The sequence below is a fragment of the Perognathus longimembris genome, chromosome 17 (genome assembly GCF_023159225.1).
Source record: "Perognathus longimembris pacificus isolate PPM17 chromosome 17, ASM2315922v1, whole genome shotgun sequence".
Taxonomy (NCBI): Eukaryota; Metazoa; Chordata; class Mammalia; order Rodentia; family Heteromyidae; genus Perognathus; species Perognathus longimembris.
Genome location: NC_063177.1, coordinates 23,994,628 through 24,019,080, shown reverse-complemented (window position 1 = coordinate 24,019,080; position 24,453 = coordinate 23,994,628). Strand labels below are relative to the sequence as shown.

At 43.3% G+C, this 24,453-nt stretch overlaps 3 protein-coding genes across 3 annotated transcripts in view; 2 read left to right on the top strand and 1 right to left on the bottom strand.

Annotated features, from left to right (window-relative positions):
- Positions 1-1,622: 1,622 nt before the first annotated feature.
- Positions 1,623-20,397, top strand: LOC125365578 (schlafen family member 13-like). Its single transcript, XM_048365747.1, has 6 exons — positions 1,623-1,644; positions 10,348-11,426; positions 12,433-12,552; positions 13,332-14,055; positions 14,586-15,600; positions 20,388-20,397. Exons 2-5 carry the CDS (start codon positions 10,355-10,357, stop codon positions 15,391-15,393), a joined length of 2,724 nt encoding a protein of 907 aa, XP_048221704.1. The 5' UTR covers positions 1,623-1,644; positions 10,348-10,354; the 3' UTR covers positions 15,394-15,600; positions 20,388-20,397.
- Positions 3,992-4,558, top strand: LOC125365579 (ubiquitin-conjugating enzyme E2 D3-like). Its single transcript, XM_048365748.1, has one exon. It carries the CDS (start codon positions 3,997-3,999, stop codon positions 4,351-4,353), a length of 357 nt encoding a protein of 118 aa, XP_048221705.1. The 5' UTR covers positions 3,992-3,996; the 3' UTR covers positions 4,354-4,558.
- Positions 18,030-24,453, bottom strand: part of Unc45b (unc-45 myosin chaperone B) — a 31,061-nt gene continuing 24,637 nt past the window's right edge. The window contains exons 19-20 of the mRNA XM_048365746.1: positions 21,666-21,821; positions 18,030-19,957 (exon numbers count right to left, since the gene is read on the bottom strand). Of these exons, the coding sequence (XP_048221703.1) occupies positions 19,697-19,957; positions 21,666-21,821 (417 nt within the window). The 3' untranslated portion in view covers positions 18,030-19,696. The remainder of the gene's footprint in view (positions 19,958-21,665; positions 21,822-24,453) is intronic.

Here is a 24,453-nt window from a genome sequence, read left to right as displayed (position 1 = left end):
TCTGTGGACTGAATACTGTATATGAGAAGAATATGGATCAGAAAGTTTGTCAGTAGGTTTAAAAATTAGCAATATACAATATTATTCCTATCAAACTTTTTCTCATACGTTATATTTGTAACAAAACTGTAAATTAAAGTATTTATTACACATTCAGGAACAGAGCAGGGGCATTTATGTGTGTGGCAGTTTAGCATCCACTTCCTTGTGCTTACTTATTTGTGGAAATGAACAAGCAACACATACCACATCTTTCCAACGTCCAAAGGTAATGCAAATCAACCCAAGCCTCCCAAGAAAATAATGAACATTGCATTAAATACTGATTTAATTAGCAATAATTGCTGAAATAAAACAATATTATATTTTGTTCTTTTTTTCATTGAGCTTCGGCTTGAGAAACTGAACAGCAGAAATAAATCTTAAGATTTGAATCATGGCAGAAATGGTAGTTCTCTGAAATCTGGGAGAGGCATTGGCAAAATCCACAGACATAATATACCCCTCACCTAGAGAAAAGCTTTTTATCAATCTGACTTTTGGCTAAGATATGGCTTCGTAAAGTTTACAGCTACCAGGGAAACTGGCTCAAGGAATGAAGGGAACCAATAGCAATTTCTTACCTGGTCGCAGGTAAGAAACAAGCTTTGCATTAGGCCGGCTAACTGCAAAGTTTATCAAATGAGTATGGATTTAAAATGTGAAATGCTTCATTGTGTTTTCTCAGAAGCGAATCAACAGATCACAGACTCCTACACAATTTGGAGCCACACAGTGGATGTTGAGTGGCTAGAAGACATTCCTGGTGTGGAATTTTAGAAAGTTAGTCCATGGCGTCGTTAATGGCACCCTGGCTCTGGCAGCAGATACAAAGGAATGGCGCTCTGGAGAGAACGCAGGGACCTCTGCGAAGGGCCCATGGATGGACAGATGAGGGTTCCCGCTGGAGGTGGGACCTTTAATTCAATGGCTTACCTTCCTTCCACTGCTCAAACCTCTGTTGTGTTCACCAATGGTTAATTTCAATAACTCGAAGTCCTCCCTGAATGGGTTCTGTCAGGAGGAGTCCTTGGGGAGCATATATCTTCTCATTCTGTTCTTGAATCCATTTGGAGACTTTCTTCAGAACCTTCTCAGAATGTGTTTCCGTGCACGAGAAGATGGGATACCCTGTTCAGCCAAACAGCCTGCACGCTACGACCCGGGCCCCCAAGCTTCCCTGCGTCCGCATGAAGATGAGAGTTCGAACTTTTTCTTGAAACTGCTGCCTAGCGATTCCGTTCTCCAGCTCTGCGGGGAAGCTCGGTCTGGAGCGGGCCGCGTGGGGCCACGGCTGTAGTTCCCGCTTCAGAATGAAGGCCTCCCCGGGACACTGGCTGCTGCGGCCACACGGCGGGGGACCGCCCCGGCCGCCCCGCCTCCTCTGCCCTCTCGCTGCTGGCGTGCCGCCTGGGCGACTGCTTCGCACCGCGGTCACCACGCCCCGCCCCCCCTGAGGGACGCTCTCCCCAGGGTTGATTCCTTGCGATTGGCTCCGCAGGAGTGGTTGGGTGGGTGGAGCCAGCCATTGGGATATAAGGATCGGTCCCGCCTCTTCTGCAAACCGCGGGAAAACCTCGGCGTACTTCGCGGGAGCTGCAGAGGGTAAGAGTAGGGGGGAGGGTGGGGGTTCTGGCTTCTTGGCCAGGTAGTTCAGAACTCCCGCCGTTTTTGCCGATTCCTGAGATATACTCCACCCGATCCTCGACCCCGGGGAGATGGCAGCGGACGGCGTGGGGCCACAGCAGTAATCAGGGCGGTGCGCTGCATTTCCTTCCCGCTTCGGAATGGAAAGAGGGGCCAGCCTGACCCGTGCACCTGGGCCTGAAAAAAGCCCTGCCCATCCAGCAGAAGCTTCCCCAGGAGGCAGAGCCAGTGAGGCACGAAGCCCTCGTGTCCCCCGTTAGCCAGCGTTAGGACTTAGCTTCAGAGCGTTTGAAAGCGTAGGGTTGAGGAACAACTTCTGCAGCTTGTACATTGTGGTCCCTAAATCTAGGAGCTTTTCAAGAGTCAGCATTGGAATTGCCATTCCCCTACCCGAAATTTACTAAATTACTGTCCCCAATCTAAGAGCTAAAAGTCGGAATTAGGATTGCTATTAGGGCCAGAGATTTAAGCCACACTTGCCAAACGAGGTCAGCAAAGTGAAGGAAATGAGGAGAAGGGTTTCAGTTTCAGTTTTCCTCCCCACCCTCCCTCCACCCCAAGGATGCTGAGACTTATGGTTTCAGTTTCCCAGTATGTCACACGACTCACTCTTCAGTTCCTTTTTTTTCCTTTGCTGGTCCTGGGGCTTGAACCCAGGGACTGAGCGCTGTCCCTGAGCCTCTTTGTGCTCAAGGCTAGCCCTTTCCCAATTGAGCCACAGAGTGCCACTTCCTGCTTTTTGAGAAATTTATTGGAGATAAGAGTCTCAAGAGGACTTTTCTGCCTGGGCTGGCTTCAAACCGTGAAATTCTCAGATCTCAGCCTCCTGTGTTACAGGAGTGAGCCATCGGCGCCTGGCTTCAGTTCCCTTTCTGTTCAATTTAGAGACTAGCCATTCCCCAGCTGTTTCCCTCAGCCTGCTGCCCTTCAGCAAGGTGACATTGCCCTAAGTTTACATCCCTCACACCTGCCAGCCCTTCTACAATCTCCAATATTGTCATGGACTGGTTCTGGCTGCTTACCAACTGCCCAGGGGCTCTCACAGTGCCTCTGCAGAGCCTTCTGCTTACATTTAACTACCAAATCAAGTACAGGCTTACTTTATGGTATGTGGCATTTTAAAGGCCTTATAAATGTGACCTCATTTACTTCATAACCACTATTTTATTAGTAGCAAGATTGCTGTCCCAATTTTCCTACAGTACACAGAGGTTAATAGCCCTAAACCACGCAGCAAAGAAGTGGCAGAGCTGGGATTTGAATTAGGCATTTCTGAGTCTCAGTTTCTGAATACTGAAGCATTTTTCTTTCTTTCTTTCTTTCTTTTTTTTTTGTTTTGTTTTTTTGTTTTTTTGGCCAGTCCTCTGGCTTGGACTCAGGGCCTGAGCACTGTCCCTAGCTTCTTTTTGCTCAAGGATAGCACTCTGCCACTTGAGCCACAGTGCCACCTCTGGCCATTTTCTATATATGTAGTGCTGGGGAATCGAACCCAGGGCTTCATGTATACGAGGCAAGCACTCTTGCCACTAGGCCATATCCCCAGCCCTCTTCCTTTTTTTTCCCCCAGACCTGGGGCTTGGATTCAGGGCCTGAGCACTGTCCCTGACTTCTTTTTGCTCAAGGCTAGCACTCTGCCACTTGAGCCACAGTGCCACTTCTGGCCATTTTCTATATATGTGATGCTGGGGAATTGAACCCAGGGCTTCATGTATGGGAGGCAAGCACTCTTGCCACTAGGCCATATTCCCAGCCCCATACTGAAGCATTTCTCTGTGTATCTTTCTGCCTATGAGGTTCTTTGGCACTGATTTTGGTGGAAGAAGATATCAGGAGCTACTTCATTGTGGAAGCCAGATATATATAGGAGAGGTTTGAGAAAGTTATCCTGTAAACCCAGCATAACCAAGGGCTTTTATTGTTAATTTTTTTGGTAAGCTTCCTGAATTCTTCCTCAATATTCTGTATATGTAAGTATGAATGTGTGTGCATGTGTGCGTGCATGTGTGTGCTAGTACTGAGCCTGTCACTCAAGGCTGTTGCTCTCCCACTTGAGCCACAGCTCCACTTCCAGCTTTTTGCTGATTATTTGGAGAAAAGAGTCTAACAGACTTTTCTGCTTGGGATGGCCTTGAACTGCTGTCCTCAAATCTCAGCCTTTTGAGTAGCTGGGATTATAGATGTGAGCCATCGGCACCTGTCTGGATTCTCTAATTCTTACCAACTTAGTCCAATTGTATTCAGGTTTCCAAATTTATAAGGAACAGTATCTTGGTCCTATAAAGAACTTTGCAGGGTCCAGTTGGGGATGACATGTTTCACCGGCAAGCCACAATTATGGGACCTAATGACAGCCCATATCAAGGTGGTGTATTCTTTTTGACAATTTATTTTCCTATAGACTACCCCTTCAAACCACCTCAGGCTGCATTTACAACAAGAATTTATCATCCAAATATGAACAGTAATGGCAGCATTTGTCTTGATATTCTAAGGTCACAGTGGTCTCCTGCTTTAACTATTTCTAAAGTTCTTTTATCCATTTGTTCACTGCTATGTGATCCAAACCCAGATGACCCCCTAGTACCAGAGATTGCACGGATCTATAAAACAGACAGAGATAAGTACAACAGAATATCTCGGGAATGGACTCAGAAGTATGCCATGTGATGCTACCTTAAAGTCAGAATAAGCTGCATTATAGCTGGAATAAACTTTAAATTACTGTTTCTTTTTTGATTTCTTATCTGGCTCTGCTCCCCTATCAGACCTCATCTTTTTATTTATTTTATTTTTTGTTTACCTCCCTCCATTCATTCACATGCTCATCTGAGAAGACTTAAGTTCTTCCAGCTTTGGACAATAACTGCTTTTTTTTTTTTTTGCCAGTCCTGGGGCTTGGACTAAGGGCCTGAGCACTGTCCCTGGCTTCTTTTTGCTCAAGGCTAGCACTCTGCCACTTGAGCCACAGGGCCACTTCTGGCCATTTTCTGTATATGTGGTGCTGGGGAATTGAACCCAGGGCCTCATGTATAAGAGGCAAGCACTCTTGCCACTAGGCCATATCCTCAGCCCGACAATAACTGCTTTTAGAAACTGTAAAGGAGTTACAAGAGAACAGTTGCCCAAGATTCAGAATTTTTTTTTAAATGGAGCATGTGTATTATGTGGCCAATATCTTCACTCCTAACTCAGTTATGAGACTAAACCATTCCTCACTGTTCTAACATGCTGAAGAAACCATCTGGGGGAGGGAGATGGATGCTCAGTTGTCACATGAAAGGAAACAACATCCTAGCAGCATTCATTCTTGTTTAAGCCTTCCACTGTTAGAGATCTGAGGTTACATGATATACTTTATGCTCATAACTGATGTGGCTGGAGAATTGGTATTGAATTTATAGCATCAGCAGAACAGAAAATGTGATGTATTTTATGCATGTCAATAAAGGAATGACCTGTTCTTGTTCTACAGAGAATGGAAATTGGAAGTCAAAACACCCTTTGTATTCCAAAATAGGGTCTCAAACATTTTGTAATTTTCATTTAAATTGTTAGGAGGCTTGGAGCTATTAGTTAATCTATCTTCCAATACACTGTTTAATATAGCACTGAATAAATGATGCAAGTTGTTAATGGATGAGTGATCAACTAATAGCTCTGCTAGTAATTGATTTATTTTTCTTCAATAAAGTTGCAGGAGTCACAGGTTGCAATTATCCTTTAAACCTAAGGGAAGTGTTAGACTTTCTTTAGCATTTTCTGTTGAAGAAAAAAAAAATCAAAATCTGGAGATAGGTGAAGGTGACATGTTGAATACAGTTACCTGTGGAAAAGGACCAGTTCATATTGCTTAAATACTAAAGCAATGAGAAAATAATTAGCTTTGAAATCACTTATATTAAATGGATGTTTTACAAATAAGGTTGTTTTAGTGGTCTTGGGATATAGTATAGAGTGATGAGCATAGAGATTTCAAAGCACAAGTAGAAACAAAGCAAAAGGGTAAGATTGTGACTGTGCCAGTCTTTATTTTGTCTAACCTATTTCTTCTAAGTGGTCTCACTGCTCAGTAATCTTCCTCCTCTGTCACCTGTGTAAACACCTGCTGGATCTATCCTTGGTGACTAGCCCCCACTAATGGGCAAGGATTACAATTTCAGATCATTAGGGCAGAATGGAGTTCAATAGGAAAGGAAAGTAAGGCTGTGCTTAGAATGCTTTTTGTTTTGTTTTGTGCCAGTCCTAGAGCCTAAACTCTGCCTGGATGCTGTCTCTGAGCTGTTTTTGCTAAAGGCTAGCACTCTACCACTTGCTACTTCCAGCTTTTTTGGTAGTTTGTTGGAGAAGAGTCTCACAGACTTTCCTGCCCAGGCTGGCCTTGGACCATGATCCTCAGATCTCAGCCTCCTGAGTAGCTTGCTTGGATTGCAGGCATGCGCTACCAGCATCCAGCTAGAATAATTTATTCTTTTGCTATTCCTGGGGCTTGAACTCAGGGCCTGACTACTGTCTCTGGGCTTCTTTTGCTCAAGGCTAACCCTCTACCACTTGAGCCACAGCACAACTTCTGGCTTTTTCTGTGTATGTGGTACTGGGGAATGGAACCCTGGGCTTCATGCATGTTAGGCAAGCACTCTACTCTACCACTAAGCTACATTCTCAGCCCTAAAATGATTTTTATAGGTTGGGTAGGTCCCTAAAGATTTCAAATTGACTTTTAAATTTGCTATTTTAATTTTTCAAATGATGATACTAGCTGTTTGTTGGTTGTATTAATCTTTTTTTGTTTTGTTTTGCTTTTTGTCAGTCGTTGGGCTTGAACTCTGGGCCTGGGTGCTGTCCCTGAGCTCTTCAGCTCAAGTCTAGTGCTCTACCATTTGAGCCTCGGTGCCACTTACGGTTTTCTGGTGGTTAATTGGAGATATGAATCTCATGGACTTTCTTCCCCAGGCTGACTTTGAACCGTGATCCTCAGATCTCAGCCTCCTGAGTAGCTAGGGTTACAGGTGTGAGCCACCAGTGCCCAGCTTGCATTAATCTTTTAAAACAACCATCTTTTTTTTTGTGATACTGGGGATAAATTCAAGGCCTCACAATTTCCAGTCAAGAGTTCTACTCCAGTCCTTTTCGTTTCCTTTTATATGCTTCTGATACAGAATTTCCTGCTAACTTTACCTACACCAGCGCTAAACCATGATTGTCCTGTGTCCTCTTCCTGAGCAGCTGGAATTATGGGTTTGCACTACTATACCTGGCCACAACTCTTGCTCCTAATCTATCCAAACTTCTTTTCATTTAAAAACGTACCTTTTTCTTGGGTATGGGAATATGGCCTAGGGGTAGAGTGCTTGCCTCGTATATACTTCTGGCACTTCTCAGGGGGTGACTTTTATTTCCTACTTCAAAGGGAAAGGAGAAGACAAGGAAATCTAAAGAGAAATGTGTTCTACTATAGAACCTGTTGGTCTTACGTGACCCCTCCTGCTCTTAACTTCAATCTGATGGCTTCACCCAGCCAATCTCAGTACATCTGGGAACTCCTGAGAGTCTTACTCAACTATGGTCTCCAGATTAGTTTATTCCCTTCCTTGCCCTATCTCACACAAGAATGCAAGTACTAATTTCATTAGCCCCACTTGACTAACAGACTGATTAGTCTATTGCTTTGATTTGGAGGATTTAAGACACAGACTCAGGGGCTGGGAATATGGCCTAGTGGTAAAATGCTCGTCTCGTATACATGAAGCCCTGAGTTCGATTCCCCAACACCACACATATAGAAAAAAAAAAGACACAAACTCAGTGTCTTCCAATGAATGGATGAATGAACTGTGGGCATGGCACAATGAGTGTCTCAGTAAAAATGAAGTGAATATTTTTTTATTTGTTTATTAATTGAACACAAATTTTTTTACAAGGTGTTGTGCAAAAAGGGTACAGTTATATAGTAGGGCAGTGTGTACATTTCTTGTGATATCTTACATCCTGTTTTTCTATCCCTTCTCTAGGTCAGGTAGACATATATACAATATACAATGTATCAAGAACATGTACAGTATTCACAGACTTGGTCTCTACTGTCTCTCCGTCTCTCTTTGTTAACAGTCATATATCAGGGAGATCATGCCCCTTTGTTTTCTGTGTTCTAGGCTTGTCTCGCTCAACATTATTTGTTCGAGTTCTGACCATTTCCCTGCGAATAACAATATTTCACCATTCCTAATCGCTATGTAGTATTCCATTGTGTATAAGTACCATATTTTTTGGATCCATTCGTCTGTGGAGGGGCATCTGGGTTGTTTCCATATTTTGGCTATTGTGAATTGTGCCATGATAAACATGGAAGTACAAATGTCTTTTTGATATCTTGGGGCTTGCTGTTTAGGATAGATGCCTAGGAGTGGTATGGCCGGGTCATAGGGTAGGTCTATATTGAGCTTTTTGAGAAACCTCCATACTGTTCTCCAAAGTGGTTGTACTAATTTGCACTCCCACCAACAATGGAGAAGGGTTCCTCTTTCCCCGCACCCCCTCCAGCATTTGTTGTTGCCTGAGTTCAGAGTATAGGCCATTCTAATTGGGGTGAGGTGGTATCTCAGGGTTGTTTTTATTTGCATTTCCTTTACCACCAGGGATGTTGAGCATTTCCTCATGTGTTTCTTTGCCATTTTTATATCTTCTCTTGTGAAGTCTCTCTTTAGCTCCTTTGCCCATTTCCTAATAGGTTTATTGGGCTTGGAGGGGCTTAGTTTTTTGAATTCTCTGTAGATGACCCATATCAAGCCTTTGTCTGTTGCTGTGCTGGTAAATATCCTTTCCCATATCGTTGGCTGTCTTTCTATTTTGGTGGCTATGTCCTTAGCTGTGCAGAAACTTTTTAATTTGTAGTAGTCCCATTTGTCGAGTCTTTCCCCTATTTGTTGTGGACTCTATTTAGGAAGTTCCTTCCTGTGCCTATAAGTTCTAGCGTTCTTTCCACTCTGTCCTTGTCTGATATTGAGGTCCTTGATCCATTTTGAGTTGATCTTGGTGCATGGTGATAGGCTTGGGTTTACTTTGAGTTTTCTGCATATGGCTGCCCAGTTCTCCCAGCACCAGTAGTTGAAGAGGCTCTGTTTATTCCATTGTATGTCTTTAGCTCCTTTGTCGAATATCAGTTGGCTGTAAGAGTGCGGTTTTATTTCTGGGTCTTCAATTCTAATCCATTGGTCTTCCAATCTGTTTTTATACCAATACCATGCTGTTTTTGTTATGATGGCCTTGTAGTAGAGCTTGAAGTCTGGTATTGTGATACCTCCTGCACTGCTTTTTTTGCCTAGAATTGCTTTGGCTATTCTAGGTTTTTTGCTGTTCCATATGAATTTATGGATTGGTTTCTCTATTTCAGTGAAGAATGTGACTGGGATTTTGATAGGTATTGCATTGAATTTGTATAACAATTTGGGCAATATGGCCATTTTCACTATATTGATTCTGCCTACCCATGAGCATGGGAGGTCTTTCCATCTCCTTGTGTCTTCTTTGATTTCCCTTATTACATTTTTTTTTTTTTTGGCCAGTCCTGGGCCTTGGACTCAGGGCCTGAGCACTGTCCCTGGCTTCTTCCCGCTCAAGGCTAGCAGCACTCTACCACTTGAGCCACAGCGCCGCTTCTGGCCGTTTTCTGTATATGTGGTGCTAGGGAATCGAACCTAGGGCCTCGTGTATCCGAGGCAGGCACTCTTGCCACTAGGCTATATCCCCAGCCCCTCCCTTATTACATTTTTATAATTTTCATTAAATAGGTCCGTCACATCCTTGGTTAAGTGGATCCCTAGGTACTTTATTCTTTTTTTGGCTACTGTAAATGGAATTATTTCCATAATTTCCTTTTCTGTTTGTATATTGCTGGTGTACAGAAAAGCTGCTGACTTTTGTGGATTGATTTTGTATCCTGCTACTTTGCCAAATTGGTTTATTAGGTGTAGGAGTTTGGGTACTGAGTTTTGGGGGTCCTTCAGATATAAGATCATGTCATCTGCGAATAGGGATAACTTGATTTCTTCCTTGCCGATGTGGATCCCTTTGATGTCCTCCTCTTGCCTTATTGCTATGGCTAGGGATTCCAGCACTATGTTGAAAAGAAGTGGGGAGAGCGGGCATCCTTGTCTTGTTCCTGAGTTTAGGGGGAATGATTTAAGTTTCTCTCCATTTAATATGATATTAGCAGTTGGTCTGTTGTATATGTCTTTTATTGTTTTGAGGAATGTTCCATCTATTCCTGTTCTCTCCAAAGCTTTTAATATGTATGGATGTTGTATTTTGTCAAAGGCTTTTTGGGCATCGACTGAGATAACAGTGTAATTCTTAATTTTAGATCTGTTTATGTGGTGAATTACGTTGATTGATTTACTGATGTTGAACCATCCTTGTGACTGTGGGATGAAGCCTACTTGGTCATGATGTATGATTTTCTTGATCGGTTTCTGGATCCTGTTAGCTAATATTTTATTAAGGAGCTTTGCGTCTGTGTTCATTAGTGATATTGGTCTGTAGTTCTCTCTCTCTTTTTTTTTTTTTTTGGTTGGGTCTTTGCCTGGTTTGGGAATGAGTAAGATATTGGCTTCGTAGAATGAGTTTGGAATTTCTCCCTCTGTTTTGAAGTGAATATTTTGATCCTTTCTGTAGAATGAGCAACATGCAGAGAAATTTTTGCTCCCTGGTGGTGGAACCATATCAACCAGACTTTGTCATCGGCATAGGAAAAATAACTCTGGGTGAAACAAGCAGAAACAATTTGCAAGGAAATCAGAAACAGCAGGAGAAGGAGACACTTTTACAGGCTGCATGTGCTCTGTTAAACTCTGGAGGAGGACTGATTCGGATGGAAATGAAAGAAGAGATACAGCATCCTGGGGAGATGGGACTGGACCTAGAAAAGGCCTTGAGAGAGCTTATTCAAACTTTAGATTTGCAGACTTTCTTTGAAACTAGGCAACACTTGAAGTATTTTTACATTTTTGTTAAATCATGGAGCAGTGGCTCTTTACATGGTTCCCCTATGGCCCGAATTTGTAGCCTAAGTCCTTCATTGTACCGTAGATCTGGTACCTCTAAATGGCCCATGGACTCAAGAGCTGCGTTTGATTTCCTGAAGGATAAGAAGGAGAAAGCAAAACATGGTCTGTTGAATGAAGGATCTTCATCCAATAAAATTCCAAGACTTGCACATCAGACCATCTCTGAACCAAATTCTGCTTTCCATGTTTTCCAAAGAGACTGGCTTGAATTCAATGAAACTTTGCCTTTTCCGGAGTCTCAAACAATAGAGTTTAAACAGTTCTCCACAAGACACATCCAGGAATATGTAAAAAGCATAATTCCCGAGTACATCTCTGCATTTGCCAACACTGGAGGAGGCTATCTTTTTATTGGAGTGGATGACAGGACCAAGAAAGTCTTGGGATGCTCAAAAGATAAGGTTGACCCTGTGTCTTTAAACATAGTGGTACAAAAAGAAATGTCCAAGTTACCTATTTTCCATTTCTGCTCTTCCAATGCACCAATATCCTACAGTCATAAAGTCATAAATGTGCTTAAAATGGGAGAGCTGTATGGTTATGTCTTTGTGCTCAAAGTAGAGCCATTCTGCTGTGTAGTATTCTCAAGTGCTCCCAACTCATGGATGGTGGAGGAGAAGAAGGGCATCTACCCTCTGACAACTGAGGAATGGGTAAGAAGGATGATGGATGATGACCCAGGTAAGAGGCAGAAAGCAGCACTTCTCTCTCTGTCCTACCTCTTGAGCTCCCCTGTGTCCTTCATTCTCTATGACCTTGAGCTCTTTGTACCCATTGAAGTTTTATTTCTTCTATATTCCCACGTTTTTATATACAGGAAAGCTTCATTGGGTGAAGGAAAGCCAAAATCAAATATTTTATGCATAATAATTTTCCATAAAAGAAGAAGTAAGGGAAACCCATTTGGGCACAGAATTTTGTCTATTATTTAAAATCTTTGAATGGGAATTTGCTAGAGCTTCATAATAATGATGACCTCAGGTTAGCATGAGCTCAGATGTGGGAGACAAGAGCCAACACCGGGGGAGGTATATTTCAGTTGGGGTTACTAGAGGTATGGAGATTTAAATCACATGATGATTAGAATGTAAGGTGAACATTGTAAACTCCACTGTGCTTAAACAAAGCTATTCTAACATAGAAAATGGAACATTAAACTGAATGAGCAATCACAGTTTCATATTGGAAAGGAGTCGGATGTGGTGGTGCACACTTGCAATCCCAGCATTCAGGAGGTGTAAGCAAACTGAGTCATGAGGGTATCAGAAAACAGAAAGGGCCGAAAGTGAACTTGACAGACCAACTTTATTTGGGAGTGAAGTTTGGGAAGGGCTCCAGGTCTCCTTCAGCCTGGCTAGAGGGGAAATAGTGCTTCCCTCCCAGCCCCACCTTACAAATAGGGCTCTTTAAATATTAGGCAGAAAGTGTGAAGTCAGGTGGGACAGAAGGAAGTGGAGTGAGGTGATGGTGGGGTGGGAGAGCAATGTTACTTTGAGTAATTTCAAGGTCCAAGCAGAATCTGTGTTTGTCATGGATCTGGCCTTGGTCTTGGGCTTCCAAAGAATATTGGGTGTGTTTTTGTTCAGGGCGGAGCTTTGGTGGTAACCTTGACAAAGAAAGGAAGAAGTGTCTGTCTTATTGGCCAAGTCAAATTCTGTGTCAAGTGTTAGTTGCTTTCTTCTTTCAGATTTGCCCGAAGCTTTCGAATCTCAGCTGCATCTATCTGAAAGTCCTCCATGCTGCAGACCTGTGTATTCCAGGAAAGGTCTGGAACATAAATCTGATCTCCAACAACATTTCTTTCCAGGTATGAGTGGCCAGTTTTTATTTAGGAAAAAGAGGTAATTTAACACTTTTGGTTAAAAAATTGTAGAAAATTGTATACTGTAACTCCAGGTGAATAAAGGGATATGTGCATGAGTATACACACACACACACACACACACATACACACACACACACACACACACACAGCAACATCCAGAGCTGGGTGCCAGTGGCTCACAACTGTAATACGAACTACTCAGGGCTGCTGTCCCCTAGTTTGTTCCCTCAAGGCTGAGCTTATCACTTATACCACAGTTCCATTTCTGGCTTTTTGGTGGTTAATTGGTGATAAGAATCTTGTAGCCTTTCCTGACTGGGCTAGCTTCAAACTGTGATCTTCAGATCCCAGCCTCCTAAGTAGCTAGGATTACAGGTGTAAGCTACTGGCACCTAACACTTGTCAGAAAGAATTTTTAAGCTTTGCTCTGTAAGACTATGAGATGCAAGAGTAATTGTCATACATGTTTGTCACTTCCTTTAGCTCAACAAATTCTGTATTAGTTGGCATACTCTGACATCCATAAGATAACAGAATTCTTTCAATCCCCCTTTGAGTTTGTCCAGGGCTTATCTGGCCCTGGGAAGACATTCATGGCCACTGATATGGGTGAAAGACAGGATAGGTGTGTTGGGGGGCAGGGAGTTTCTTAGATTGTGTTATCTTAGATTGCTTCATCTTCCCTCTTACATGTATTATGTGAGTCATACAAAGTAGTAGAAGCACATCTTTCAAATCTTCTCTTTGATTCCCACATCTAGTGGAACCAGAACATCTCAGACATGCTCCTGAGGCACTCTGGAAGGAGCTGTGTAAAGATCATGAAGGACTGGAGGAGTTAATACACCAGCAACTCTCCCCTTCCTCCTGGGGAATTCTGATAGTCTCAAGAAGCTGGGCTGTGGACCTGAATTTGCAAGCGAGGCAGGGAGTCATCTGTGATGTGCTGCTCATTGTACACAACAATCCCCCCATCCTCTTCACCGTTCTCAGGGAGCAAGAAACAGGTGGACAGGACTACTGCACGCACACCGCCTTTACACTGAAGCAGAAGCTGGTGAACATGGGTGGCTATACTGGGAGGCTGTGTGTCCTGGCCAAGGTCCTCTACCTGAGTCCCCGGAGCAATGCAGAGCCAGTAGAGGGGTCAGACTCTCTAATAAATTATCCCCTGTCTTATAACCTAGCAGACCACCAGCAAATGGAAGCCTTGCTGCAGGCCCTTGTGATTGTCTTGCTCAGCTTTCAGTGTTTCCTGGGTGACCAACTTGGCAGTAAAGTATTAAACCTTCTCACAGCCAAACAGTATGAGATCTTGTCTAAAAACCTCCACAAGAGCAGGGAATTGTTCATCCATGGCTTGCCTGGCTCGGGGAAGACAGTCATGGCCATGAAAATCATGGAGAAGATCCGGAATGTGTTTCACTGTGAGTCAAATAAAGTTCTCTACATTTGTGAAAACCAGCCTTTGAGGGACTCAATCAGGTAAGCTATTGGCTCTATGGTACTTAATCTTGGTTGAATTTTTTTCTAAGTCTTCCCTTCCACCCCTTTTTGTGCATATATGTAGATACTAGGGCTTGAACTTGGGGTCTGGGTTCTGTCCTTTAACTTTTTTGCTCAAGACAGACACTTTGCCACTTGAGCCATTGCTGTACTTCCTGCTAAGTCCCCTTGATCCTTAAGAATGCAGTGGTAGGGCTGGGGATATAGCCTAGTGGCAAGAGTGCCTGCCTCGGATACACGAGGCCCTAGGTTCGATTCCCCAGCACCACATATATGGAAAACGGCCAGAAGCGGCGCTGTGGCTCAAGTGGCAGAGTGCTAGCCTTGAGTGGGAAGAAGTCAGGGACAGTGCTCAGGCCCTGAGTCCAAGGCCCAGGACTGGCCAAAAAAAAAAAAAAGAATGCAGTGGTAATCTGACTGAGACAACAATATTGTTCCAGGGAGCATATCACAGGGATACTCTCCCTTTAGTTCCACAAAACCTAAGCTTGTCATTTCAACTTTTTTAGTGAAAGAAAAATCTGCCAGGCAGTGACCAGGAAAACCTTCATGAACTATGATTTTGAAGAAATTGAACACATCATCATTGATGAAGCTCAGAATTTCCGCTCTGAAAATGGTCAATGGTATCTGAAGGCAAAAAACATCACTCAGAGAAAAAAGGATTGTCCAGGAATTCTCTGGATCTTTCTGGACTACTTTCAGACTAGTCACTTGACTGATAGTGGTCTTCCACCCTTCTCTGCCCAGTATCCACGAGAGGAGCTCAATAGAGTGGTTCGAAATGCAGATCCAATAGCCCTCTACCTACAAAGAACAATGCAGAACATCAGAGAAAATCCCCCCTACAACATTCCCTATGAATCTCTGCAGATGCTTCCTGAAGTTGAATGGGTTCGGGGTGTTTCAGGCAGTTTAAAGATTGAGTTCTTGGACCTAGAGGCAATGGTGAGTTATGTGACAACAAAGTGCAAGGATTTCTTGAAGAATGGCTATTCTCCCAAAGACATTGTTGTGCTTTTCAACACAACAGATGAAATGGAGAAATATCAAGATAAGTTTCTAAAAGAAATGAGGAAGAGAAACACTTCTCAGACCAATGATGCTTTCATTAATGCCAGGCACATGTTTGACAGTATCCGTAGATTCTCAGGCCTAGAAAGAAACATTGTGTTTGGGATCAGTCCTTGGGCAGCTACGCCAGCTATTTACCACAGTCTTCTGCTCTGTCTGGCTTCCAGGGCAAATCAACACCTGTATATTCTGAACTTTCTTGATAGGAATCCCTTCATCCAAGACGAAATAGAGGTAATATAGTCCCTCTGTCATGCAGTTTCAGAAAAAGGATTAACACAATTTGAAACATTTTATTTCTATGTAAGTCTTAAGAGAACCAACATCAGAGGTGTTGCTATATTCTGTGAAAGGAATTTCTCAGAAATCTGTCATCAGCTATATGAATTAATACATTTTGTCCTTGATTTACATGTTGCCATTGAAGTTCCATTTCTAGAAACCTAGTATGTTTCCTTTGCTAACTCAGAAGAGAGCTGTTGACAGGGAAATGGTCAGATCTTGAACGAATAATATTGAGTGAGACAAGCCTAGAGCACAGAGGACAAAGGCACATGGTCTCCCTGATATGTGGTTGTTGGAGGGGGAGAGGAGAACAGTAGAGATCATGTCTGTAAAGCAACAAACTTCTTTTCAAATGGTATTTCTACATATTTTGGTTAGCGACTTTACATCATCTCTCTAAAACCAAACAATTACTAAATAAACAAAAAGGTCTCAACAGCTACATACATATGATTATATAAGATGAGGCTAAGCAAAATGAACTCCAAGAGATGGAAATAGGAGGATTTTACTGTTGTCAATGTTTAATGTACTAGGTGAATTTTCTTTGATGTACCCCCTGTGGTCACTGTATATGATTCTGGTACACTGGATATTGTATATATGCTTATCTGAACTGGGGAAGGGAAAGAAAAATGAAGGAGGGTGTAACAAATATGACAAGAAATGTACTCACTACCTTATTATGTAAATATACCCTCTCTGCACATCATCTTATCAATAAAATTTAATAATAAAAAAAGAAGAGAGCTGTTGACCCTTTCTTTATTGTCCAGTAAAACGTAGACTGATGCAGCTGTTTCTTGCTATGAAGATTCCAAGAACATGTGGCAATTAGAAGTAATATGAAAAGCCAGGCACTGGTGGCTCATAGCTATAATCCTAGCTACTCAGGAGGCTAAGATCTGAGGATCACAGTTCAAAGCCAGCCCAGGCAGGAAAGTCCATGAAACTCTTATTATTTTATTTTACTTCTTCTTCCAATCCTGGGGCTTGAACTCAGGGCCTGAGCACTGTCCCTGGCTTCTTTATTCTCAAGGCTAGCACTCTACCACTTGAGCCACAGAACCACTTCTGACTTTTATATATGTGGTGCTGAGAAATTGAACCCAGGGCTTCATGTATATGAGGCAAGCACTTTACCACTAGGCCATATTCGTAGCCTTTCATGAGACTCTTATCTCCAATTAACCACCAAAATCCAGAAGTAGAGCTGTGACTCAAGTGGTAAAACACCAGCCTTGAACACAAAATCTTAGGGATAGCGCCTAGGCAGAGTTCAAGCCCTAAGACTGGCACATAAAAAAAGAATACTATGGGGCTGGGGATATGGCCTAGTGGCAAGAGTGCTTGCCTCATATGTATGAGGCCCTGGGTTCAAGTCCCCAGCACCACATATACAGAAAACGGCCAGAAGTGGCGCTGTGGCTCAAGTGGCAGAGTGCTAGCCTTGAGCAAAAAAGAAAGCCAGGGACAGTGCTCAGGCCCTGAGTTCACGGCCTAGGACTGGCCAAAAAAAAAAAAAAAAAGAATACTATGAAGCCAGGCACTGGTGGCTCACGCCTGTAATCCTAGCTGCTCAGGAGGCTGGGATCTGAGGATCGTGGTTCAAAGCCAGCCTGGGAAGGAAAGTCCCTGAGATTCTTATCGCCAATTAACCACCAGAAAACTGGAAGTGGCACTGTGGCTCAAGTGGTAGAGGGCTAGCCGTGAGCTTAAGAGCTCAGGTACAGCACCCAGGCCCAGAGTTCAAGCCCCACGACCAACTCCCTCCTCCCCCCGAAAAAAGTACTATGAAGTAGACTATTAATTTGAGAGCTGATATTATGGAATATTTTCCCCATGGACAATTTCCAGCTAACCGCAAAAGACTTTCCTAGAAAAATGAACAGTTGACTCTTGGGAACTGGTATCATGACAACTAAGCTATTCTATCAATGTTTTAGAAAGGAAATGTTATTAGAAATATAGGATTAGGGGAGAGGGAAAGTGGGAATAAAATGAAGGAGGGGGTAACAAGTTTGCCAAGAAATATACTCACTACTTTACGTATGTAACTAATCCCTCTGTACATCACCTTGACAATAAAATTAAATTAAAAAAACAAATAGAATAGTGTACATCCTTATTTTAATTACAATGATTTTTCACTGATATTTATGCATGTCATGTTCTAGTCCAAAAGTAATTACTTTTTATTGAATAATACATAACTCCAATGGGTTATTTTTAGGGGTAACTTTTCCAAGTAGAAAACCATTATGATGTTCATTCCTGTGCAGACTAATTTCTATCTCTCATTGATTTAATATGTGGTTCAATATATTTGCAAAGAGACAGCTGGGCAAGCTGGACACTGGTGGCTCATGCTTGTAACCCTAACTACTCAGGAAGCTGAGTTCTGAGGATCCTGGTTCAAAGCTAGCCTGGGCAGGAAAATCCATGAGACTCTTTTCTCCAATAAACTACTTACAAAAGGCCGGAAGTGGCACTGTGGCTCAAGTAATGGAGTGCATCTCTCAGAGACATCCCTTATAAGGAATTTAACATACCCAGTCATCCCTAAATGTAGAGTAAGAAGGAAAGAATTTGGACAGAGACCAAATCATACCATTTATTACTAACAAACATTTGTATTTCAGAAAAGGCCACATCTCAGTGTTGGCTATCCCATCAGAATAAGAAGGAAACCATGAACATACTTTTGTTCAGTGAAACAAGGTCATGCAAGAGTTAGCAAAGAGTGTTTGGAGTATTGTTATTACAAAGAAAACCTCTGAGAAACTCAGATTTTCCTGATTTTTCATCTGTTCTCTCTGGCTGGGTGCAATGGGGTATTATGTTAAGATTTCCCCCATCTTCTAATAGCATAACTTTCCAATAATCTATCTCTCTTCTAGTTGATGTTTCAGGCATATATACAATTATATTGTATTGAAATCATTTAAGAACCATAAATCTGAATATCTCAACATCTACCCAATGCAGATATCAGAATGAGCCTTCAATAAGTATGGGTAGAACTAGTACATACTGGAGTGACATACCCTACCATAATTATATGAATTGGGAGCTGCAGCATTATTGAGAAATTCGTATCTATAAGCATATTCCTTGTGCCATTCTTCTATGGCTAAAACCAATGTGCAGAATGTATTCTTTGGTCTTCCAACATACATTATCTTGTGGGAACATCTGTTTTCCATCACCTTGTAAACCAATGAGTCTTTGTCAACCAGATCAGGTGGAAGTCTGTCTCTCAACTTAGATTTGACCATCTATCTCTGGATATGATTCAATCATGGGTTAGAAAATGACCTAATCTAGATGTACCAGCCATCCCTGGAGAACTTTGGGTCCACTAGGACTATAAATAATGGTCTTTTAAAAAATATCTTCCATAATAAACTATAACAGGTATGCAAGTCTGATGTTGCTAAGCTCTCTTTTTCCCACCCCTTAGAGAAGGCATTTCAGAGAATTAAGTCAACCTAAAGGGTATCAACATTGAGATCTGGGTTGGGAGATGAGAGGGAGAAAAAAGACACACACACAGAGAATAATACTGATGCTCATATTTGAAGCACTAGGTTTAACAATGTCAAATCTTCCCTGAATGGCTAAGATATAAGTATCAATGAATTATATCTTTTTTGTTGTTGGAGTTGTCCATATGTATGCTCATCATATCCATCTTGCTTGGAAGACTTTCCCAAGCAAAGTGCCAAGATCATGTCACACTGGTGAACATGAGCTGGGTTTCCATGATAGTTGGGTGACAGGATGGGGAGAGGGCTGGGACAGGGCCCTGCTGCTGGTACATGCAGTTCAGAACAGCCTAATTCAATAGTATGGGAGGGAGAGTGTGAGAGCTTGCACAGACCAGCATCCAAACTCAACCAGGGTGCTAGTCTTTATAGACACATGCCTGTTCCTTCCTACTTTTCCACACAATCCATTTTCCCAGAGCAGAAAGAACTTCCACCTATTATCTGGGCCTCAGAATGGGTACAGAAGGGATCATTGCCCTAACCCCACCCCCATTTTATAATCATGATGACAGTTATTCTAGAAATTTCTGAAACATGGACATGTACAGAGGTAGGGAGCAAGGATGCCAATGAAACATTCAAACTTTTCCAGGATAAAGGGACTTCATTGCCATTGCTGTGATTCCTTAGATACGCTCACACTCCAGGACCGCCCTGCTCAGGTTTCCACACAGTACAGGACCAGCCCCAGCCTCCCCGTGGGCTCCTAACTACGACACTGGCTTAATGAAACCATAATCCATGCACTTGATGAGACATTCCCGGGCTATCTGAACCACTGTGGCCCTCTTCTCATCGGGCTCCTGTTTGCCCACCACTGTCAAGATCTCCAATAGCTCACTCTCTACCAGCTTCTTGGCCAGCTCAGCATCGGCTGCCAACAGGTTGTAGGCAATGACCAGGCCCCGGTGCTGCACAGACAGATGGTCATGCAGGCAGAGCCGCTGCAGAATCTCCAACCACTGTGATGTCTGGAGAAAGAGAAGTAGGTAAGGAAGGATTCCAGAAATCAGTAGGAACACCGAGGGAGGAACTCTGAGAACAACATGAAGAGAAAGATTGTGAGTTGAGCCTATAGCTAAGTAATTGAGCTATGCCTCACATATAGAAATAATAGAGGATTAGCATCTGTGTGTGTGTGTGTGTGTGTGTGTGTGTGTGTGTGTGTGTGTGTTAGTCCTGGGCTTATACTCAAGGCATAGGTGCTGTCTCTTAGCTTTTTTGCTCAAGGGGAGACACCTCCAATTCTGGCTTTTTGCTAGTTAATTAGAGATGAGTCTCATGGACTTTCCTGCCCCCTCTGGCTTCGAACCTTGATCCTCAGATCTTAGCCTCCTGAGTAACTAGGATTACAGGCATGAGCCACCAGTACCTGTCATCTATCTCTTGAGAAGCAAAGAGACAGGTCCACTCATGTCTGAGCAGAATGGTGATGAAGGGTATTCAGAAAAGATCATCACCCTGGGTATAAGCCATGCCAGATGCCCTTTGAGACAAGGGCTCCAGACATACAGGCATACTCTCTAGCCTTGGCTGGAATCAACACAAGAGTCTAGAATGAATCTTCTCCATTCTTCCTCCAACCACCATGTAGAATTTGGGACAGCAGGAGTCTAGAATACTCTGACAAAGCTGAGGGTAGACGAGGAGGCTCCTGGATCCTTCAGCAGATGCACATAAGGCAACTGAAGATAATGGCTAGCCATATGAACTGGGGCCAGAGGCACCAGTGTTGGGGCCCCAGCTTGGCAGTTCCCATGGGCATGGCCTCAGTTGTTATCTGCCCTTTCTCAGCCCCAGGAATTTCATCTAACAGTGCTCTGCCTCATTGTGTCATTGTAATGAAGTGACTTGTGGGAAGACTGCAGTGCAGAAAGTGCACCACAAAGGCTGTGGACAGGGCTGTCACAGTTGTTATTCTGAGGTGTGTGTGTGTGTGTGTGTGTGTGTGTGTGTGTGTGTGTATGTGTGATTCTTAGGGCTTGAACTCAGGGTCTGGGTGCTGTCCCTGAGGTATTTTTGCTCAAGGCTAATGCCCTATCACTTCAGCCACAGCTCCATTTGTTATTGTTGGTGGTGGTTGAACTTGGGGCTTGGGTGCTGCCCCTGAGCTCTTTTTATTCAAAGCTAGTGCTCTACCACTTTGAGTCACAGCTCCACTTCTAGTTTTCTGGGGCTTGATTGGAGATAAGAATCTCATGGACTTTCCCGCCTCCTGCCGGGGCTGGCTTCAAACCACAATCCTCAGATCCCAGCCTCCTGAATAGCTAGGATTACAGGTGTGAGCCACCAGCACCCAGCCACTTCCAGCTTTTTGGTGCTTAATTGGAAATAAGAATCTCACAGACTTCTGCCTGGGCTAGCTTTGAACCATGATCCTCAGATTTCTGCCTCCTGAATAGTAGCTAGGAATACAGGTGCGAGCCCCCAGAACCCAGTGCTTCTTAAGTGATGAGTTCTTTGCAGCACCAAAGGCAAAGACTGAGCCTTCAGCGGGAAGGTCAAAGCTGCCACACTTGAAAATCCAAAGGATGTGGTTGAGACAAAAGGGCAGCTTTGAGAGTGAACTTCCTCTTTTCAGTTGGTAGGAACAGACTGGGCTTGGAGGAGGGATTACCTTGGGGATTGAGCTCCCCAGAAGATCATCTGGGCCCCTTCTTGTTCCAGGCCCACACTTACCACCTGGGTCATCTTGAGACACAGTTTCTTGTGCGCTGCAGTCAGCATGGCCAGGGCCCCAGCAGCTGCATTCTGCACCTTCTCGTCGTCCTCCCCGCAGAGCAGCACCACCAGCTTCAGCCTGTCGTTCCCATCAGCCAGGAACCTCTCTTGTACCTGGTGGCAAAGCACATGCTCAGAGAAAAAAATCATCCCCTGGGGGTGCCTTTTGAGGAGGGGGAGATAAGGCTGAAGTTGTCTGACCCAGGATCCCTTGAAGCTTTCCTTTGAACTGCTGGTCTATGCCACCTTTCCCAGGAAGATTTCCCTGATTGTATGGATGAATTGGCTGCAAATTCCCTCAACTACAAAGTTAAAGAAATAAGAGATCGGGGCTTGGAATATGGCCTAGAGGCAAGAGTGCTTGCCTTGTATACGTGAAGCCCTGGGTTTGATTCCTTAGCACCACATCTATAGAAAAGGCCAGAAGTGGCACTGTGGTTTAAGTGGCAGAGTGCTAGCCTTGAGCAAAAAGAAGGCAGGGACAGTGCTCAGGCCCTGAGTCCAAGCCTCAGGACTGGAAAAAAAAAAAAAAGAAAGAAAGAAAGAAAGGAAGGAAGGAAGGAAGGAAGGAAGGAAGGAAGGAAGGAAGGGAAGGAGGGAGGGAGGAAGGGAGGGAGGGAGGGAAGAAGGAAGGAAGCAAGGAAGGAAGGAAGGAAGGAAGGATGAAAGGAAGGAACGAAGGAAGAAACAAAGGAAGGAAGAAGAAAATAAAGAGATTCTACCACCTTCATTGGCATCTACACCTGGGGTCTGGGGCAAGGGCAGGGAGAGGTAAGCAAGACTCAGGTAGATGATGCATGAAGAACCTGTCTTACTTCCTTTTGGGAAGTGTGGAATGCTTTCTCTCATGGCCAGGGGTCTTCAGGGTCTGTAGAACAGTGACTTTGCAGTCCCTGAAAGTTCAGGGGTTGGAGGAGGAGCAACCTCCTGCCAAGGATGGCACAACCCACCTCCCTTCACACCTAGTTATTGTCAGAAGAGGGCAGAGGCATGGTGTGGCACTGCCACCCAGTGGGAGTGCTTACAGGTGCCTCTTTCATGGCATCAACAGGGAAGGAAGGAGGCAGCTTTTTCTTTAACTGTATTTTTTTTTGGTGTACATTCATTGTACAAGGGGGCTTTCATGATGGTAGTTCCATAGATGCATATGATGCCCTCGGATCAAGTCCATGCTCTCTGTTAGACTCTCTTAGCTCTGCTCGCCAACTTTTCAAATAGTATCTGTCGGGTTTCATCATGCTGTCTTTATGTTTATTTGCTCACTTCTCAACGCCTTCCCCTCCTGCTAATCACACACACACACACACACACACACACACACACACACACAGCCTTCCTTTTACATTCATGTCCCATTATTATTATTATCATTTCAAGTCTATATTCTGATTATTAGCCAAAAACATAACATTTGGCTATTCCTCCCACCCCCGTACTCGTGTTTGAATTCAGGCCCTTGAGCTCACTCAGCTTGCTTGCTCAGCCATTGCTCTACCAATCTGGTTTTTTGCTGGTAATTTTGAAGATGGAGTCTCTGATTTTTCTGCCTGAACTGTCCTTCAACTGTAATCCTTCAGATTTCAGCCACATGAGTAGCTAGGATTACAGGTGAGCAGCACCAGAGCCCGGCTAGATAAGTGGTTTGTTGAGCCTGGTTTATCGTACTCAACATAATGCTCTCTAATTCTGTCCATTTTGCTGCTAAATGACACTCCATTGGGTAGATACACCAAATGTTCTTTATCTATTCATCCGTTGTTGGGTACTTAGGCTGGGTATTGTGAACAGAGCTCCAATTAGGATGTGTGTGTGTACAATGGAATTTTATGCCTCTATCAGAAAGAATGACATTGCCCCATTCATAAGGAAATGGAAGAACTTGGAAAAAATTATACTAAGTGAAGTGAGCCAGACCCAAAGAAACATGGACTCTATGGTTTCCCTCACAGGGAATAATTAGCACAGGTTTAGGCTAGTCACAGCAGAGGATGACAAGAGCCCAATAGCTATGCCCTTATAAACACAGAAGATGATGCTAAGTGAAATGAACTCTATGTTATGGAAATGAGTGTTATATCACTGTTGTAATTACTTTCGACATGCCATGTGAAGCCGTAGCTTCTTTTGTTGATGATCCTCTTGTACCCTCTTCCTGTGGTTGTCCCCGTGCTATCACTGTATCTTATCTGAGTACCCTGGATACTGTATATACTGGTATTAGAACTAGGGAAGGGAAAGAAAATATCAAAATCGAGAGACAAAGTATAAAAATACAAATGACTCTAAAAGCAATACTTGCAAAACCATTTGGTGTAAACCAACTGAATAACTCATGGAGGTAGAAGGAGAGGGGGAGGGGGAAGGGGGAATGAGGGAAGAGGTAACAAATAGTACAAGAAATGTACCCATGGACTAATGTATAAAATTGTAACCCCTCTGTACATCACTTTGACAATAAATAAGTAATTATTATTTTTTAAAAATAAGATGTGTGTGTAGGTATCTCTCTTGTATGTTGACTCACACTCCTTCAGGTATCTGCCTAAGTGCAGTATGGCAGGGTCATAAGGCAGGTTCATTATTAGCTTCTTGATGAAACCCTTTACTATGCTGTGGTGCCTGCAGTGATTTATGTTTCTAGTAACAGGATCCTTCTTCCCCCCTACCCCCACATTCTTACCATCTGTAGTTCATTTTCTTGATGATTTCCATTCTGACTGGGGTAAGATGAAATCTGTGTTGTGTT

What these genes read in the sequence shown, in the direction of transcription:
- LOC125365579 (XM_048365748.1), top strand. Translation starts at nt 3,997, where the DNA reads ATGTTTCACCGGCAAGCCACAATTATGGGACCTAATGACAGCCCATAT.
- LOC125365578 (XM_048365747.1), top strand. Translation starts at nt 10,355, where the DNA reads ATGAGCAACATGCAGAGAAATTTTTGCTCCCTGGTGGTGGAACCATAT. An exon ending in GATGATGGATGATGACCCAG is followed by an intron (nt 11,427 to 12,432) that starts GTAAGAGGCAGA and finishes TTCTTCTTTCAG; the next exon opens with ATTTGCCCGAAGCTTTCGAA. An exon ending in CCAACAACATTTCTTTCCAG is followed by an intron (nt 12,553 to 13,331) that starts GTATGAGTGGCC and finishes TCCCACATCTAG; the next exon opens with TGGAACCAGAACATCTCAGA.